The sequence below is a fragment of the Pleuronectes platessa genome, chromosome 14, assembly GCF_947347685.1.
Source record: "Pleuronectes platessa chromosome 14, fPlePla1.1, whole genome shotgun sequence".
Taxonomy (NCBI): domain Eukaryota; kingdom Metazoa; phylum Chordata; class Actinopteri; order Pleuronectiformes; family Pleuronectidae; genus Pleuronectes; species Pleuronectes platessa.
In genome coordinates this window covers 3,887,453-3,905,271 of record NC_070639.1, presented here as the reverse complement: position 1 = coordinate 3,905,271, position 17,819 = coordinate 3,887,453, and the positions used below count along the sequence as shown (strand labels likewise).

At 38.4% G+C, this 17,819-nt stretch overlaps 1 protein-coding gene across 2 annotated transcripts in view; it reads right to left on the bottom strand.

Annotated features, from left to right (window-relative positions):
* The window catches only part of man1a2 (mannosidase, alpha, class 1A, member 2), a 121,123-nt gene that overhangs the window by 12,298 nt on the left and 91,006 nt on the right, over positions 1-17,819 (bottom strand). For both annotated transcript variants that reach the window (XM_053439603.1, XM_053439604.1), the window contains exons 8-13: positions 17,322-17,445; positions 17,142-17,235; positions 9,065-9,180; positions 7,251-7,470; positions 6,318-6,490; positions 742-857 (exon numbers count right to left, since the gene is read on the bottom strand). In XM_053439603.1, coding sequence (XP_053295578.1) covers positions 742-857; positions 6,318-6,490; positions 7,251-7,470; positions 9,065-9,180; positions 17,142-17,235; positions 17,322-17,445 — 843 coding nt within the window. The remainder of the gene's footprint in view (positions 1-741; positions 858-6,317; positions 6,491-7,250; positions 7,471-9,064; positions 9,181-17,141; positions 17,236-17,321; positions 17,446-17,819) is intronic.

Genomic DNA, 17,819 nt, shown 5'->3' with positions numbered 1-17,819 from the left:
TTGAATGCACGTTTTTGTTGCTTTGAGCTCTGTTTTTGTTAAACGTCATTGAACTAGGCCACAGTAGAAAGGCCTACCATGACATTATTTATTTTCATTTGTTAAAATCTTATGAGTGTAGCTGCCTGGCTCAAAACAAAAAGTTAGCTAAATATAAATTGATTGTGATTGACCCCATTGTGCATGCAAATAAAAAAACATAGAAGGGTCTACTTGAATCATTACACTGCTGACATTTGGGTATCAAAGAGTTGAATAAAAAATGTGTACAGCGATTCAGAGGAGATTTCAAAATATATATTGAGTATCGCGATATACCCTAAAAATATTGCGATATTCGTTTTAGGCAATATCGCCTAGCTGTAATATGTACTTCCCGGACATACTTTTGGTAAATTGCTCTGCTGAAACCTCACACAAGTTTCTAGATAGACTTAAAATGTAAATTATTTTACAGGACAAGATTTGTTGTTTTTTCACAAAGCAATTACATTTAAATCTAAATAGAAAAGGATCTTGTCGGGTCCAGTGTTTTAAAAAAGTGACTTGAATTGAAAGCCTGTGATAGACATGACGAAGCTTTTGTATTGCTTTTGTCATTTAATTTTGAAAATGTGAGTAATCTTTTCAATCAGTCTGCCTGTGAGTCCCCCAACAAATCGCTAATATGATTAATCAATCAACGAGCCAAATGATGATTCATTGATAGGGCCAATAAAGAACCAATTACTGTGGACTTACTTGAGCGTCTCTGCGAGGAAGAAGCTCTGCTGCACGTCGTCGTAGGTCGGGTTGGAGGAGTAGACGTCCTTCACTCCGGAGAAACCTCCGCTCACCCTGCAGTACTTATCAATGGCCTGGAGGAGACGAGAATGGAGGGAAGGATGTTAGGAAGGGAAGAACAGTGGAGGGGGCAAAGGAGAGCACCATTTTAATAAGCTTACAAGAGCATGCTGTAATTAATTTCTTTGCTTGTGACAGATTAGAGCGAGTCCTAGGCAGACGCATGCAGGAAACAGCAGCTGTAAAGAAAAACATAAAACTCGAGGAAAAGACGATTACCACAAACCCCCACACTCTGCCTCCCCTGCATTTATATCTCATTCCTTTCAAATGTCGCCTCACAAAGCAGCTTCCTAATGTGGGAGAACTGCTGCTTAATGACACAAAGCTTTTCTTAAAGTGATGCACAGCCTGTGGGTTCATTTTTACGATTTCCTCCTTAGGTTGTCTTTACACCTTTATTTGAAGATTTCCACACAATGGGAAAATGATAGTTGAGTGGCAAAGTGCATCGTTTCTTATCAAACGCATCTTTCGCTCTTAAGTTCTAGCTGTTCACTTTCTTTTTGGTTCACAGCTGCTTGAGGAGAAGGAAACAGCAGCTTTTGGACGTGTAATTGGTTTGTGGATGGATTTCAATAATACTTTTTCTTTGAAAGGCTGACGTTTTTTGGATTAACCAAAAAATCGTCCAAACATGTAGATGATTCAACAAGAACAAAATCTACAAGCATGGAGGACAGCCAGTCAGACCAAACCCAGCCCACAGCAGAGCCCAGAATATTGTACTGTTATATATTTCTGTACGTGATGCACTGTGAGAAAAAACATCAAGAATCAACAACACTTTTAAAAAGGTGTTGGATCCTGTAATATTAGTCAGAAGAACTCTGTCACCTCTGTGTTACTATGCCAATAAACACTGCAGAGAAATAAAGCTTAGAACCAATAAAAACCTTTTATGACAACTATGGCTACATAATTAACCTGTGATATCCTTTTCTGACATATTAGATAAAGTTATTGTATTGTATCAACTTGCAATGACAGAGCAACTCAAAACCAAAGAGATAATCTGGTTGACTAATAGAAATAAAAAAGATGATAAATCAAATAAATGAACATAAATAAGTATTATCAGGAGATGATACATTCATCACGCTAACACTAAAAAAGAAGCCAAATAAATCTCACAATGGTAAAGGAAGAGATAAAAACAACTTCCTGGATATTCAATTTTTCCTGACCACCGAAATTCAATGGGATCATTCTTTGCCCATGTGCCACCAAGTTTGATAGAAATCTGTTAGGTAGTGTCTGCGCATCCGTGCAAGCAACCAACCGTACAACCAACCAAGCAACCAGCCGTGCAAGCAACCAAGCAACCAACTGTGCAACCAACCAAGCAACCAGCCGTGCAACCAACCAAGCAACCAACTGTGCAACCAACCGTGCAACCAACCGTGCAACCAACCGTGCAACCAACCGTGCAACCAACCAACCGGCGTGAAAACATTACATTGGTGCAGGGAAGAATTATTAGGTATAATAATAGTTTCATAACTAACTACATGTCTGTCGTGTCCTCAGGAGCATATAATTGACGTTTTACTGTTATTGCTGTGGAATCGCTTGTTGATGTGGATCTCAACACTTGATTTGGATCTCAGGGGCTGATTTTAATTTATATTATCAAAGTGAGCAGCACTCTACTTCTATGTTGCACTTGCTTATTTCTCCAAAACAGTTGAAAATCAGTGAGCCAGTCATCATCACACGTAATGACATGTTTCCCACACACCTTGATGAGCTCAACTGCAAATGTTAAAGTGCCATTTTTCGGCTCTTAGGAACAGAAATGTGTTGCCTAATTGAAATGAGACACAAGACAAACACACAAAAACGAGTCTGTAACGGCTCATTAAAAATGCAGCGATCGTCCAGCTGGTGATGGCGAGAGAGCGCCATTACCTGTGTGTGCTATTCATTTGCAATGAGCACTTGTTACGGTGAAACCGGCGTCTCCATAAAAATTCTGGCTGCATGACACTCCTGCTCAAACCTTATACATTTTTACTATTAATGCATGTAATTGAAAGGGTTATCGCTGTCTTTCATTCTCTGTATTGCGCTCGCTCGCTCACTCACTCACTCACTCCCGTGCCTTCTCCATCATTTAGCTGTCAGCAGATTTCTGTAGCAGGCAGTTTCAACCTCAAATCCTGTTCTACATGGCTGTTGTGCCAGACGTGTGTTTGTTCTTCTGCATCCATACTGCAGAGTCTCACAGCAGCCTTTGCGTCACACACACACACATTCATACACATTAGTTCAATTGAGTGAGTTTATATTTCATTACGTGTGAGAACTGAAAAGACGCATTCAGACTCCTGTCACATTTTGGAACTTCAACCAATACAAATGTGGGTAAAAATCTGCAGTCACTAACGAGGAAAATATAAAAATCAATGCAGTAAAATATAACAATATACAAAAATACCACCTACATTCTAGTTATATTTTTCCATTTTTCTTATATCTGGGATGTGAACTTGGCAGTGAGTGACATTTGAAGGTACATATATACAATATTTTTTTATTGATATGAGATGCAAAAGTATGATAACAAACGAAAGAAATTACCACATACAGGGGAACCCTATACTAATATTTGCGTGTAGTGTGGATCTGGGACACAGCAATAAAGTTGTGTATTGAGAACTGATAATGAAATAAAGATAATCTGAGTAATTCAAGGATTTCAGGGTTATTAATGTATTAGGAATTAATAAATTGCTGTAAGATGATGCTTAAACCTGCTACAGAATGCACACACTAGTTCTGAACATGTCAGAGCAGGTGTATAGTGTTGGACTTCAGCATTATAATAAGACACAAGACAAGGTAAACAAAAACAACTAAACATGACACGTTTGGAGAGCACATGCATTCACAGAGGCCAACATCATATCTCGTCATGTTAACGAAAGCAAAAATAAATTCCTGTATTTATCTGGATCCACTCCGAAATTGAATGGGTTGCTAATTTGGAAATGTCCCACCCCTCCACACAGTTTTGGAGTGATCCTGCTAACTGACAAACATCCATGATAATGATACAATTATATCCTCCTTTGCAGAGGTAATTATGTTTTTTTTTTTTATATTCTTCTAATTATGATAAATTTATAATAACAGGTACGAAATAACTTTTATATTTTACCTTTGTAATACTTTTTATATTGTGTCTTTCAGCTTATTATTTCCTAAACAGGATGCAGGCACAATAACACACTTCACTGCACATTGTACCATGAATAATTGTGTATGTGACAAATAAAGCTCATCTTATCTTACTTTACCTTCTAACAATAAGGATTCAAAAAAATCGTAAATTGTTGTATCCTCAATCTGTTCTTTGTGTCGCACATGTCTTTCTTTCTCTTCTTACCCATGTTATATGTGGTACCAAGAAGAGATTAAAACAAAACGATTACCAACCCTCATCAGAGAGCAAGTTAAGCAATATTTTTCTTTAGTTACATTAAAGACTTTACATAAAGTTTGTGACTTCTGAATGTCAACATGTTAAATAGAAATAAAACTATAGATATATGCAGCAGAGCATAGAATAGGAACTGTCATATAAAATTGTTCAAGACAGGCAAGGATGAGCCCTTCAGCAGCGGCTCCCCTTTGTGTCACTCTCACTAGTTACAAACACACATAATAAACACACTTGAGAATAATTTGTTTGGCTCGTGAGTGTTTATCCACTTACTCCCACTTACACAAACAAAGAGAAGCAGCTACACTGCTGAGAACCACAAGGGGAAAAGTTGAAAAGACGATTGGCAGGCAAAAGCGAAAAGGGGGAATATGAAAACAGTGAAAGGAGGGGAAATGGATGATGAGCAGGTCGGCTGAGATTTACACAGAGAAGAAACATCGACTGCCGGATAGAAGACGAGCTCTTTAATCCTGTGTCAGAGGAAGTGGACCCACTGATTAAAGACGATAGAGAGGGCTTTCGTTTCTTTTCTACTTTCATAAAGAATTTAACATTAAAACACAAAGGTAATTAATAACTAGTAAGTGGTGCCAACAGCCATCAAATGTTTGCAAGTGTGACACATAATTATAGACTGTAAATAAAAATTGGCGACACGTCTCCACTTCCTCCCACTGTAGAAAAATAAGCACATTTTAAACTGCAAATAGTATTTAAAGATACTGCTCTATAACAGGAAAAATAGAGTTCAAAGGTGAAATAAAACCATGTTATTAACGAGAAGATTTGAAAAGCATGAACCTTCCACTGGGGAAACCGCTGATTCTTTAATTTCATCTACGATTTCATAGGTGCCCTTTAAATGCATCAGCCACAAAGCAAATGGAAAGTTCTTGTGTTTTTAAGTAAAAAGATGGATGCTGAGGTCAGGTCAGAGAAAGATGTACTTTCCTACCATGCTCACCAGGGTCATTGCTACAGATGTACTATTTGCTTCAAATTCTGTTAGTCTTTTAAAAACTGTGCAACATACAAAACAATTAATTTATAGAGGCTGGAAAAAAGCTTGCGCTGACTGATGTTTTGAACGTCCTTCAGCAAAATGATTAAAGAAAAATAAATGTCTCAAAATAAAACATCATTGAATTTTGTGTCCTTCGCAATTCACTTGTACTTTGGCAGAAACCAAAAGGGAGAAATGTATACGTTTCATTTCTTAGACTTAAATGCCATCTGACTTGGTACACAACACATACGCCACATACTTTTAATAAATGTATCAATAAGATTGTCTTTGACAAAAGTAAAAATAGTACCTTAGAGCAACAAATGCCTGCTAATTTGTATTTACGCATAATTTAAGATATCCAAGTTGAAGCAAAATTAGATTTTAATCAGTGAAACCAAACCCAAACCCTATCCTCCTTATCCACTTTGGAATGTAACTATAATTTCTTAATTTCAGAGGGAACGTCAATGATTTCATCTCACGAATCTCTGTAATAATTTCAAGGCAATTGTTATATCTAGGTTTAAGTCTCATCTCATCAGACTTCAAAGCATAAATACATAGCTTTTCCTCAACTTGTTCAATGACCCACCGGGCAAAACGTGACCTGCTAATGTCAATTTAATCAGTTTCATCAAATTTAAATGAAATGCTAGGCTTATTTAATGTTGCAGTTTGTAGCCGTTCTGTCTGCAACTATTTTCAAGAGCGAGACATTGGAGTGAAGAGCCAAGGATTCATGGAGTCAACACTTTCTCTCTTTCAAAGCTGTGTTTGGGTAAATGTGGTCTTGTATGTTTTCTCTGCAGCAAAACGTGTTAAAACGAGTTAAACCAATGTGTCACAACATCCTACTTAGAGTTTCTCCTTGTGCAAATCAGTGTATAGTTGGGCTAAAATTGCTTACAGCCAGGAAACTCAAAATGAACAAATAAGTTATCATCTGATGTAAAATAGTTTGACTAAACCATGACTAATCTCTTTTAAATTATATACATATGTATGCTTCTTTACCTGTGCTGCCTCCCAGCCCCACTGCCGGTATTTGGGATCGTGGGTAAACCTCCACATGTACCAGTAGGTCTCGATGACCTCCGGTCGCAGAATGTAGTACTTCTCATTCTGGCGCACTGCCACCGCCTCAAGCCCGCTGTCGAACTTAAAGGCCTCCGGGCCGAGCTTCAGCACTGGAGGGAGAAAGAGTTGAGAAAATTGTTGAAGTGCTGTTGAATACATCTCAGTTTAAGAAGCAGTGTGTGTGTGTGTGTGTGTGTGTGTGTGTGTGTGTGTGTAAAGTGTCAACCCCCCATGTTTTTACTAGTGTTTTCTGCTTATTAAGTGTTTAGAGTCCAACTGTAGAAAATTACTGAGGAGCTGACACACACTCACTGGCTGGCTGCTCATTAAAAAGTAAGAGGCCGACTGTAGACAGCCTGACCGTTGCTATTTAACTTGCTGCCACCTCACCAGAAAGTAATTTTTCTTTCTCCCGACCTCCCTCCCTCGCTCGCTCTCTCCGTCTACATTTGTTGCCTCGGTAACCTCTACTCTTTCTCAGCCCATCCCCATGATCTCTGACTACACACACAAAGACTGCGGTCATGATGCACGACCACACACTAGTATTTCTTTGCGGAGAACTTCTGATGTTTTTTGAAAAACATCCCAGGGGGAATGTCTGAAGGTCACTGTTGAATAGATAATATATTTCACGCTTTGAGCGGCTGAAAATATAATATCTTCCAAAAAAAAAAGTTAGCACCTGATCTAGCAGTCGAATAAAACTAGAATTCCTTTGACCGATGCAGTAAATATTGTGTTCTCTGCTCCGCAGGTGAAATAAACAAAATTAACATATTATTCTACAGACAACTCTTTATTGTGTTGTCCTGCCAGTGAACTGATGCTTACAACACATGCGCAGTTGTGTGTGTTTGCGACTCTCACCCGTCCTGTCGTAGGACTCGTGGCAGGTGTGCGCGATCTCGGCTCCCAGCTGCAGGTAGTGCCCTGCCTTGTCGTCGGGTGAACCATCAGCGCCCAACGCAAACATGCCGCCGGCGAAGCACGCCAGGTGGCCCATCTTTCTCTCCAGGTGGCCGTTCTTCCACTCACCAATGAAGGTCAGACCGCCGTTGGATTTGCGTATCAGGTGGCGTTCGATGGCCTAAGGAGAGAGAGCAAGTGTGGAAACGTTTTGGAAACCGTAAATGATGAATATAGGAGATTTATGGATTTGGAGACAAGTGAGGTCGTTTGTGGGAAGATGGAAACCCAAAAAGTGGAAATAAGCAGCATATTTTCAGTGAAGATGTGGACAGAGGTTGCAGATGGAATACTAAGTGTGTGACTTCATTTGTATGCAGGTAGGGATAGAAACGATACACAGCGACGGATAGAATTTATGTGTTTGAGTAAGAATGTGGACATTTGAAGAGATAAGTTCACAGAAGGGTTAATGACACGGTATTTATTTATTATAGCGGGAACGCGGACAGAGGGTATAAATGGAATTTTAAGTGTTTGTGCATGTGAATGTATTACCGTGGTGAAGTTGTGTGATTGGGGAGTTTATATTGAGTGTATGTATGCCTGGGATGGGAACAGAATACGACGGAAGAAAGTGATGAGAGAAGGATTTAAAATCGCTTCACATCGCTCCCTCTGCTCTGCTCACTCTGACTGACAGATTTCTTCATCAGTTACAGAGCAATCACATCTGTTTCCTGACAATTCTACTCTTACTTTCTTTGAAAAAGCTTAAAGGACATCCCTCATTTGTACACACGAGTATTGGGAAAAATACATACAATTATGGTGACAATTACTATTGGAGCCGTTACTGTTCTGTTCTATAGGTGTACAGTGGAACCGGGATTACAGATCTGAGTCTGTGCAGTTCACTGCCTAGATTTATGTCGTTATTACTTCAACCAAAGAGATTGTTTTTCATTGCCGTTTGTATTTCTGTTGGCAGGGTTAGGAAAAAACAAAGCGATCTTGTTTAAACTTGGTGGAAGAGTGGGGTATGGACCAAGGAAGACCCCATTACATTTGAAGGCTGATCCAAGATCTTCTTTTTCACTTTCTTCAACATTGCAAGTAATTTTCTTCCCCACTTTTTTAACACACATACAAGGAATAATTTAAGGATCTTGATCAAAACAATCAGACTTATTCAGGGGACTGATATGTATGAGAATATTGAATTGTTATGGTGGAGTTTTGGTGGAGGTGCTCTTTTTTTCAACCAGTCTACAAACCCTTATTAGCCTAAATAAACTAATTAATCAACAAGGAAAACTGCTATTTAGAGGACAATAATCATTTTTAATCAATTATTTGACTTAAAAACCCAGAAATAAGCCAAATTTGACTGACTCGAAGACTCAAGTGTTAAACACAAAGATTGCATCATAACTACTTCCAAATGTGACAAGGCTTGCACTTTGTCACATTTTAAAATGCAGCCTTACTGACAAGATTTTTTGCCTTTCAATAAAGAGTAAAATACTGTTAAGAAAAAGTAAATGTTTGATTACCTCCTGAAGGATGCTTATATTCTTTCTGTATGTGTCTTTTGCCAGTAGTGAAATGTATGAGATGGTCTTTAATGTGATGGTTTATCTCAAAGTGTTTTAACACACCTCAATGATAAATGACATTAGCTAACTGAAGAGTGATGAGTTTTCGTTTGTTTTCTTCACAGTATTGACAGTGTGTTACATGGTAGATGGTAAAATCCTTGGTTTAGATTGTACCTCGATGGCGTCATCATACGTCTTTCGGGCCTCTGTATCCGTCTTGTCTGACATGAGCCATGCCTTCAGCAGGTATTCGTAAAAACTGTCCCCTAGTCCTCCAACTGAGGTGTGATCTGCACAGAGACAGGGGGTGTGGGGGGAAACAAGTTAAAAACAGCAGTGTTAAAGGAAACAAAGGGGGAGAGACAAAGCAGGAAAAAGGGGAGACAGTGAGACGCAGGCAAATGAGAGTCAAAGTGAATTATTCATTTTTCAACTGTGCCTCAAAGTCCTTGGCAGAGAACAACATATGGCACGAAAAGCAACTATCCTAGCTCCGGGTGTTTTTTCTTCTCGACACCCACAATATATTGGCAGTGTGTTTCCTTTCATTTCCTGTTTTGTTTACCCTTTCCCTGATAAGCTCACAATTAATTGTCCCCAGTCGTCCCCTCTGAAGTTTGCACAGCTTTCATGTCTGTCCTAATTTGCAGGACACCACATAGTGAAGATGGGACATTAGCCAGCAGTCACCAACGAAACAAATTCTTTTCTCCAGAGGGTTTTTCTGAGTCCACTTCATCTCATTATTTAATGGCACTTTGGTTCATTTAAGGGGCAATTTCACTGACCTTGTTTAAGCAACAGATAAGAAATTAATACAGCTAAGAATCATCATCTCATTATGACAGTACAAATATAAAGGTTAGACAAATGATGAACCGTTTTCTGTAAAATGGGTTTGGTCAAACTAAAATCACTAGTTTTTGTTGTGTTCTGTGTAGATATAAACACACAAGTACTATATTTTAAGGGATATCTAACTGTAAATGGTCTTATCATTATATCCAGTAATAGAGACAATTAAAGCAAAATTATGCAACATATTAACTTAAGTTAGCAGCTTGATTAAAGTGACTTTGATTGTTGAGTGAGTGTGAACATGGAGAATGTCTCCTCTCTCATTCCCACTCCTCACCCTGAACGTCTGTTCTATGTAACCTTGGTGAGTCGGTACGATCTCCTGTGAGAAGTGTGGAACTGACTGAGGGTCACAGCTTCAACTGTTCATCAGGGAACTTTTAAAATGAAGGAATATGCAAAGACAGAACCCATTGAAGAAATTAATTGAGAGTTGCTGGTATTACATGGGTATGTAATGTATACATAACAGAATTTTTTATATAAACCCATTTTAAATCACATATTGAGAGATAATGCTTTTAGATATTAGATTAGATATGGAGATATGATCTGAGATCAGTTTTAATAGTGTTATTCTAGGGTTGTGTGAATAGGTAGAGCCAACTACAGGTACAATACGGATGCCAGTATCAAACCTGTGTGGCTGCTGATTCAATATTTTTAGGACTTAAAGGGGCGTACTGGTATTTAGTGCTGTTATTTTTTCACGTGAATTATAAGCAGGTGTTTGTTCAGCATCAGCAGCACTGAAGCCGTCACGATGACCCAGATTTCCTCTGGGGTGTTGTGGGTTTTATTTGGCAGTTAATGATGCATATGTACAAAATAAATGTTTCCAACAACGTAGCATAAATACTGTCGTTTCAACAATTCCCCTGTTTCGGACATGGCACACAAACTATTCTATCCTGAGTGGGAAACATCCAGACCACCTCAATGGATGCTGGTAAATGTCGCTCTGCTCGGCCAGCCTCTGGCAGGTCACCAGTTCTTTTTTGGTCCTCTTCCATGCTATGATAAAAAGAGAAAAACTCTTTTGTTCGACTACAGCAACATTTCACCTTTGTTCCCTTGGTTGGAAAAGAGACCTTGTTTGTGGCGTTCGTCCTGGTGAACATTCTCTGAACAGCTATTTATTTGCAATCTCTCAGTTTACCAGTCATTCTATTTTATGTTGAATTGTCATATTTAACTTAGACCTCGATAATTGTATCAGTTCATGATTTAGGCCAAGTGAAAAATTAAAAGCTCAGGTAAGGTAAAAACTTTGTGCAAATACCACACTTATAATAATACAATATTTTAGCAAATTTTCATATTGATACTGAGACTGTTGTATGTTCCTTTCCAAAGCTCATCTCTTAAGTTGAATTTATATATGAGATGTTATTAATGAAGTAGTGTGATTTAATGAGTATGTTTTAATTATTATGATCTTAATGTTAGGACATTATTGTTGTTTGCACACATTAAACAGTGTATATTTACTAAATAGTTTGGGCAGAGAGACAAGTGACGGCTGAGACAAACATCCTGCACACTGTCAATGTGCCACATGGATCTGCCATAAATAACCACACTTGGTAATAACCACTCTCTGGTTCCAAGACTGGTTGTTGAACTGATCTCATATTTTCTTACTTATGTCTCCTCTGACTTAACTATTAATTTTTGCACTAAAATAGGTGAAAATACACCAATGAAGCAAAACTACTAGATTAAAATACAAAACCCGGATGTGGCGAAGGAAACGCAAGACACAAATCAGTAATAGTAAAACACATTAAAAGAACAGTTGAAAGATGGAACACCGCCCACAGCTCACAGAGGGTTTGAATGTAAAGAGGAAAATTACCAGACGACGCAGATTCAAATATTAATTAGTAATTTGTTAAATGACCCATATGATGATTTTACCTTTATGCATATACATCTTTGTTTTCCTGATCATCTCTCACAATATTTAAAATAAGCATCCACCCACACACGCACTCCCACTTTCCCCTCCACTTTTTCCTGCCAATGAAAAGATCACGGGGAGTACCTGTCAATCAAATGCAAGCTTCTAATGCACACTAAACCTCAGACACATACTCATTGAGAGAGACGTCATCACAAAGGTTCAAACACACAAACATTTTGAGCCAAGGGCACAAGCTGCTGAGGTAAAACAAAAATATCCAAATGTAATTGAGTTTCTTTATTTCTACACAGTATTCAACTTATTGAATAACAAAAATATGACTAAGGCTCTACTTTCTTAATCATACATCAAACCCATCATTTGGACACACAACAAATAATTATTTAATAACTCTGCAGGGTGGGACATGAGCTTTACTTTTGAAAACATATATAATAATTAACAGTCAATATGTCCAAGAATAAAATATAATCTTCCATAATTAATGACTGATTAAACTTACTGGACAGTAGAGAAATTAATTAAAAATGTTAAAAAAAAGACAGAAATAATGCAAAAATCGCTTGATTTCCTGTTTTCAGGAAATCAGAAATCTGTTGTTGGGTTCACTGCCGGCTGTTTACCCAGCTGGAAAAACAACTGAGCCAATGAAAGCTTTGTAGATAGGATTAGGAATAAAGATAATTTTCCTGTGCCAGAGCAAGAAAAACATCAACAGAAAAGCTGCCACAAATCAGTGATCATTGATCAACATACAACATACTTTAAATGAGCAAGAGTTAGCAGTATAGGGTATTTATATATCCTAAAAACTGAACATTTACATTTGGATCATCAGGCTATAGAAAGGCATTGAGGGTCAAACCTTGTCACATTTATTACTGCAAACTAAGCCTGACGTTTTTTTTTTTAACTGAACAAGAAGCGATCAAAAACTTCCAACATTGCACACAAACCCATGCAGCTGCAAGACACTTGAATTAACAACATCCACCATAGACGTATGCAATGAAGGAAGATTTGACTAGTGGCTGGCTGTAGCAGAGGTCATGAACAAAGGTCACCAAATTCGACAGAACTAATAAGTTAAAATACACGCCATGAATATGATTTCCATAATATAAAGTAGTTCTTATCAAACGATGTATGTTAAAGTATATAAATGGGGTGAGACGTCATGTTGGTCGAGCACGGCCCTATTCCCTGATAGGGTTGTATAGACTCTGGCACCCAATGTTGACAGACGGCAGCGTTCCTACCTAGGATATGTTGACTTATTATTTGGATAGTGGAAATTTGTCATCCATCCTTAGTCACAGTCTGATCAGGCCACTGAAATATGGTCTACGACTATGACCCAGAGACCAAACAACGATGTCTTCGAAGTTGAAGAGCCCGTTCAAGACCCAAGAAGGGACATCTGGTCATGTGTGAAACCATGAGGGTGCTGGTCAACAGTGGTGAATTTGTCTCCAGGGTCAGACCCTCTTGTAAGTCACTGACATTCATCAAAAATTTACTGAACTAGTGCATGATGGGAACTTTGCGTTCCATTGTAATGCATGATGCTCAAACTTATAGCCTCTTGAAAACTGGCAGGTTTCTTAGTTTTACCCAAAGTGAAATTCAAGGTGAAGTGTCGGCATTTTGACTCAGTGGAAGATATCTGACAGGAGGCACAGATGGTGCTTGACGGGCTCACACAACAGGACGTCCAGACAGCCCCTGGTGTGGCTGGAGCGCTGGGATCGCGTCCAAAATTAAAATCAGGTACTTTCTGATTGCAACATGTATAGTATGTTTCTGCTTAAATGGCTGCTGTTGGGAGACAAGGGAGAGAAAAATATTTTTTCAGACTTCAACTTGTCCAGACTATATATAAGATATGTGGATTTCTGTAAAACACAATATGAACAGTTTTATTTTTTCTCTTTCAGAGATTTCACTATGTGGAACTCTAGTGATGAAGGAAGGACTTTCGAGTATCTGCATTTGTGAGCGAAGACGAGTACCGGTGGGTACATTTAAAAGAGAGAGGGGAAAGTGCATGTATGTGTGTGTGGGGTGGAGGAGAGTATTATAGGAAGACAGGGGAGTGTGTGTTAATAAGACTGTCAGTCACAGCCGGATCTAATTAAGACGGAGGAGCTCAGCCTCATTCCTCATTAGTCTGGCTTAACTACTGTCTTTACACCTACACACCGCAGCAAGGAACACACAGGGTGATACATGTGTCGGATCATGTTGCAACCCTTTCAAACATTTCACACATTGTCTCCAACGCAGGCACATGTTCACATATAGTCCTCAACTAACAGTTACAGCTTCTCACAAATCAAAAGTTCATAAAACAAGTGGTGCATGCACGACTCTCACACATACACCCACGGATATACCTTATAACCTAGGACTGTAATTTTTTTACTCTAACATTCATTCAAAGTGGGGGGAAAAGTTTTTATTCCAACAGTTATGACCTGTTTGAATTCAAACTATAAAAACTAGAAGCGCAGCAGATGGTCTGAAGTAGTTTGACCGAAGAAAAAGCAGAGGGCGCTCACAATCAGCCTGTACAATTGCTTAACCTATTGACCTATCAGTTAGGTAAGCCAGTTTTGTTATGTTGTTTTGCTACAAAAATGAAGGACGATAGCAATCATAGCCGTCATGAGCGGACAATCAGGACATCGAGGAATCAGAGAAGCGGAGTGTGGACATCTTTTGAATTCTGTACCATAGAGGCCAAAAGAACGGACACAGATAAGGCTGTTTGTCATGTTTGTACCATGCAGCTGCCTTTCTCTTCACTGATAACAAATCTGCAGGCTCACCTTGAGGAGGCACCACAGATGAACTGATCAGCATTGACTGTTTAGTTTGACTGCGTGCATGCGGGTAGAGGGGTCAGGTATTCAAATATATTTCTTGCCACAGCAGCTCATAGAACATAGAACAAGAAAGAACCCATACTACTTTTAATATGATCCAGATTTCTTTTTTTCCCCCTTGAAATTGACATTTTTAGCAGTTTCCCAGAAAACAATTCATGGATCTTTGATGTGGTGCGGCTGGATTGAATTCAAAGGGGAACTCTTAGAGAAGATATGCTCTCTATTTGATGCCAACCTAGTTCTAACTGTGAACATTTAACCATGCACAGATTCCCAAATATCAATATTCAAGTCAATCTGAAATCCAAGTACACATCTGTTCGGGAATCAGTCTTCATATCCTTGGTATTTGAACTTGACTGCTTATACTAGTTATTACCAAGGAAGGAATTAAATGTAAATTCCATATACTTTTTAGCTGTGATTTGAGCGCTGTCTTGTGATTTGATTTGTAAAATGAACACTTGACCGTTTGATCATTTGGCATCGTCACAGTTGGACTCACAAGACCCACATTTTCAATACAAAACTTGATGCCAAAGATAAAATAGACCAAAAGTGACGTCTTACTAACTTCTACTTCCGGAGAGCTATAACAACTGATGTTGGGTCCTTGTAAAACTTAAAACATCATAAAAACTTTTAATCAATGCTAAATGGCATTAAAAAAAAAGAAAAGAAAAGAGGATTAAATGTAGTAGTAGTACCACATATTAAGTTCCAATCTCCTGCTGCCATCTAGAGGTTTGAAAACTTTGACAGTGTTGTAATGAGGATAAATAGATATCTTCTTTTTGGAAAATGGAAAAATGTGGACAGAACCCTTATTTTTCTATTGTCCTTCCAGCAAAGTTACATACAAGAGCTAAATATGATTTCATTAAGATTGTTTGCTTCATTAGGGCTGAGGTTTGTCAAGGAGTAGCAATGAACTCTAATTGAACACGTGTTGTAATCAACAGCTTGTTCGGGCAACAAGGTTGGAAGGCACCTCATTAGTGTGTCATCGCCTACGACCACAATAAGCATGCAAATAGTTTAATAGATAAGTAGGAGGTGACTTTGACAAATTAAAGCAGGAAAAAAAATACGTATGTACAAAAAGTAAATTTTTCTAATAAAATAAAGACTCTGACACACATTCACACACATACAGAAGATATCAGTCACCACCTGCCACACCAGGCAGCTTGCCAGCTAACTATTCATCTGTTAATGGACTATCCCATCCATCAATCAATCTGCCCTCCCTCCATCTTCCATCCATTTGTTTTTTCCTGCCTTTGGCCCAAAGTTTGTGAACTTACAAGTACATCAGTCAGACTGTCAACCACCTGTCCGTCCATTAATGAGCCTCTCCATTTGTCCATCCTTCCATGAGCGCTCTCCATTTGTTTTGTCTGTTTCATTAACTTCTCTGTGCAGAGTCTATGTTTATATTTTGTCTTTTTCCCATTTACTTGAATGTTTCGAAATCAGACAGACCAACTATGGTGCTGTCGCAATTCACTTCACTGGACAACAAAAAATACCACAAAGCAACTTTAAACAGATTTCATCTCAAAAGGAGACTTGTATTTAGCATATAGTCATGTCTGATGGATGAGCAAATATTACAGTATTCAGCATCAAGGAAAAGAAACGCGTGCATGAGCACAGAAAGATAATTTATTTGTTTATATAACTTGACCCTCATGTCACATTGTCTTCCAGCATCAACTATAGGTTTGAATTTGAGTAAATGCCTATAATGTTTGAAACTATTCCGGCTGAAATTTTGAAAATTAACAAAGAAATATTTAATATGCATGAATGATAATTCGAAACATTCCCATAATTCCGATCTAAATATTTTCTGCTTCTCTTTTCATGTATTTCCTCAAAGTGACCACGATGACACTTACGCTGGGTGAAATACGTAATTATTGCATGTAAGCCGACAACACATTTGACGTCTCGCCAGTTTTCAATTATACGGTTTGTCGAAAATTACTTTAAGCATTAACAACAGATTTAAGAGTAGGTACAGCATGTCAGTGCATGTTTAGATTATCTAAGTGAGATGGTAATTTCCCTGGACAGATGGCCAAGATGTAATCAATACACTGGGAATACCGTGTTCCCACCGCCTTCCATCTTTTTCCACTTGAGTAAATTTGTTCTCATTTAAGTAGAACCATTGGACGGCACTTCTCTTCTTTTCTCCCCTCAGAGTTAATTCTTTCCGTTTCTCATCATAGCACTTGTGAGTACTAACATCATTTGATCATTGATCAATTACTTTGATAATTTGGAAAATAACTGTTTTAAACTTTTCTACTCGTAAATCAGTGATCCAGGGATTCAAGTGTATTCTGAATTAAAAGTTGAAAATGTAATTGCATCCCCACAACACCTCGAACATATTTATATTTATAAGCAACAGCACAAATGTACATGTACAGTTTAAGGCATTAGATGCAGCATAGTAACACTACAGCATAAAGTAGTGATTAAGTGCCACAGAGGCTGAAATGTCTCAATGCAAGCCCTGTTGTTTACGCTTCTTTGAGTCTATACAGAAAAGTTAACTCACGTTGACCCCAGCGGCCCGTACGGGGGTTCAGGTAGTTGGGGTAGAGCCCGTTGGGTCGATCCATTTTGGCGAGCAGCTTCCGAATGTGCATCACCTGTGATCATCACCAGACACAAAAGTTTTAATCTAAATCAAAACAACAAAAGATTGTCTTTCATAAATGTAATTACAAAGTATCACCTTCTGGTAGTAGGCAGGGTTCCCTGTCAGATACGTGAGGTGAACAAACTCCATATGAAGAGTCCCAAACTCAGCCAGGATGCTGCTTCCTGCTGACGCCCAACCCCAGTTACGACCAACGCCACTGGAGAGGTAGTGAAGAGAGGGGAGAAGATGGTGAAGACAGAGAGAGAAGAAACAAGTGGGTTGACGAATGTGAAAGATTGTTGAAATAAAAATGTAAAAAAAAAAATGACAGAAAGAGAGAGGGAAGATGATCCAGATAAAATCTTTATCACTGTATTTACAATGTGATTTTTAACCTTTGCCCAGAGAACAAAATTATCATAAATTGTAATCCTTGGATGACAGGCTTTACAAGTCTGTGCTCTTCACCTTCATAAATAAAATAAATAAAAAGTAGTAAGAAGATTTTCAATCAAGTTAAAAACTCAGCAGAGCTAGAGTTGGATCAATCTCAGTTTGTACAACAGGTGTGAGGCGGAACAAGAGTTTGTG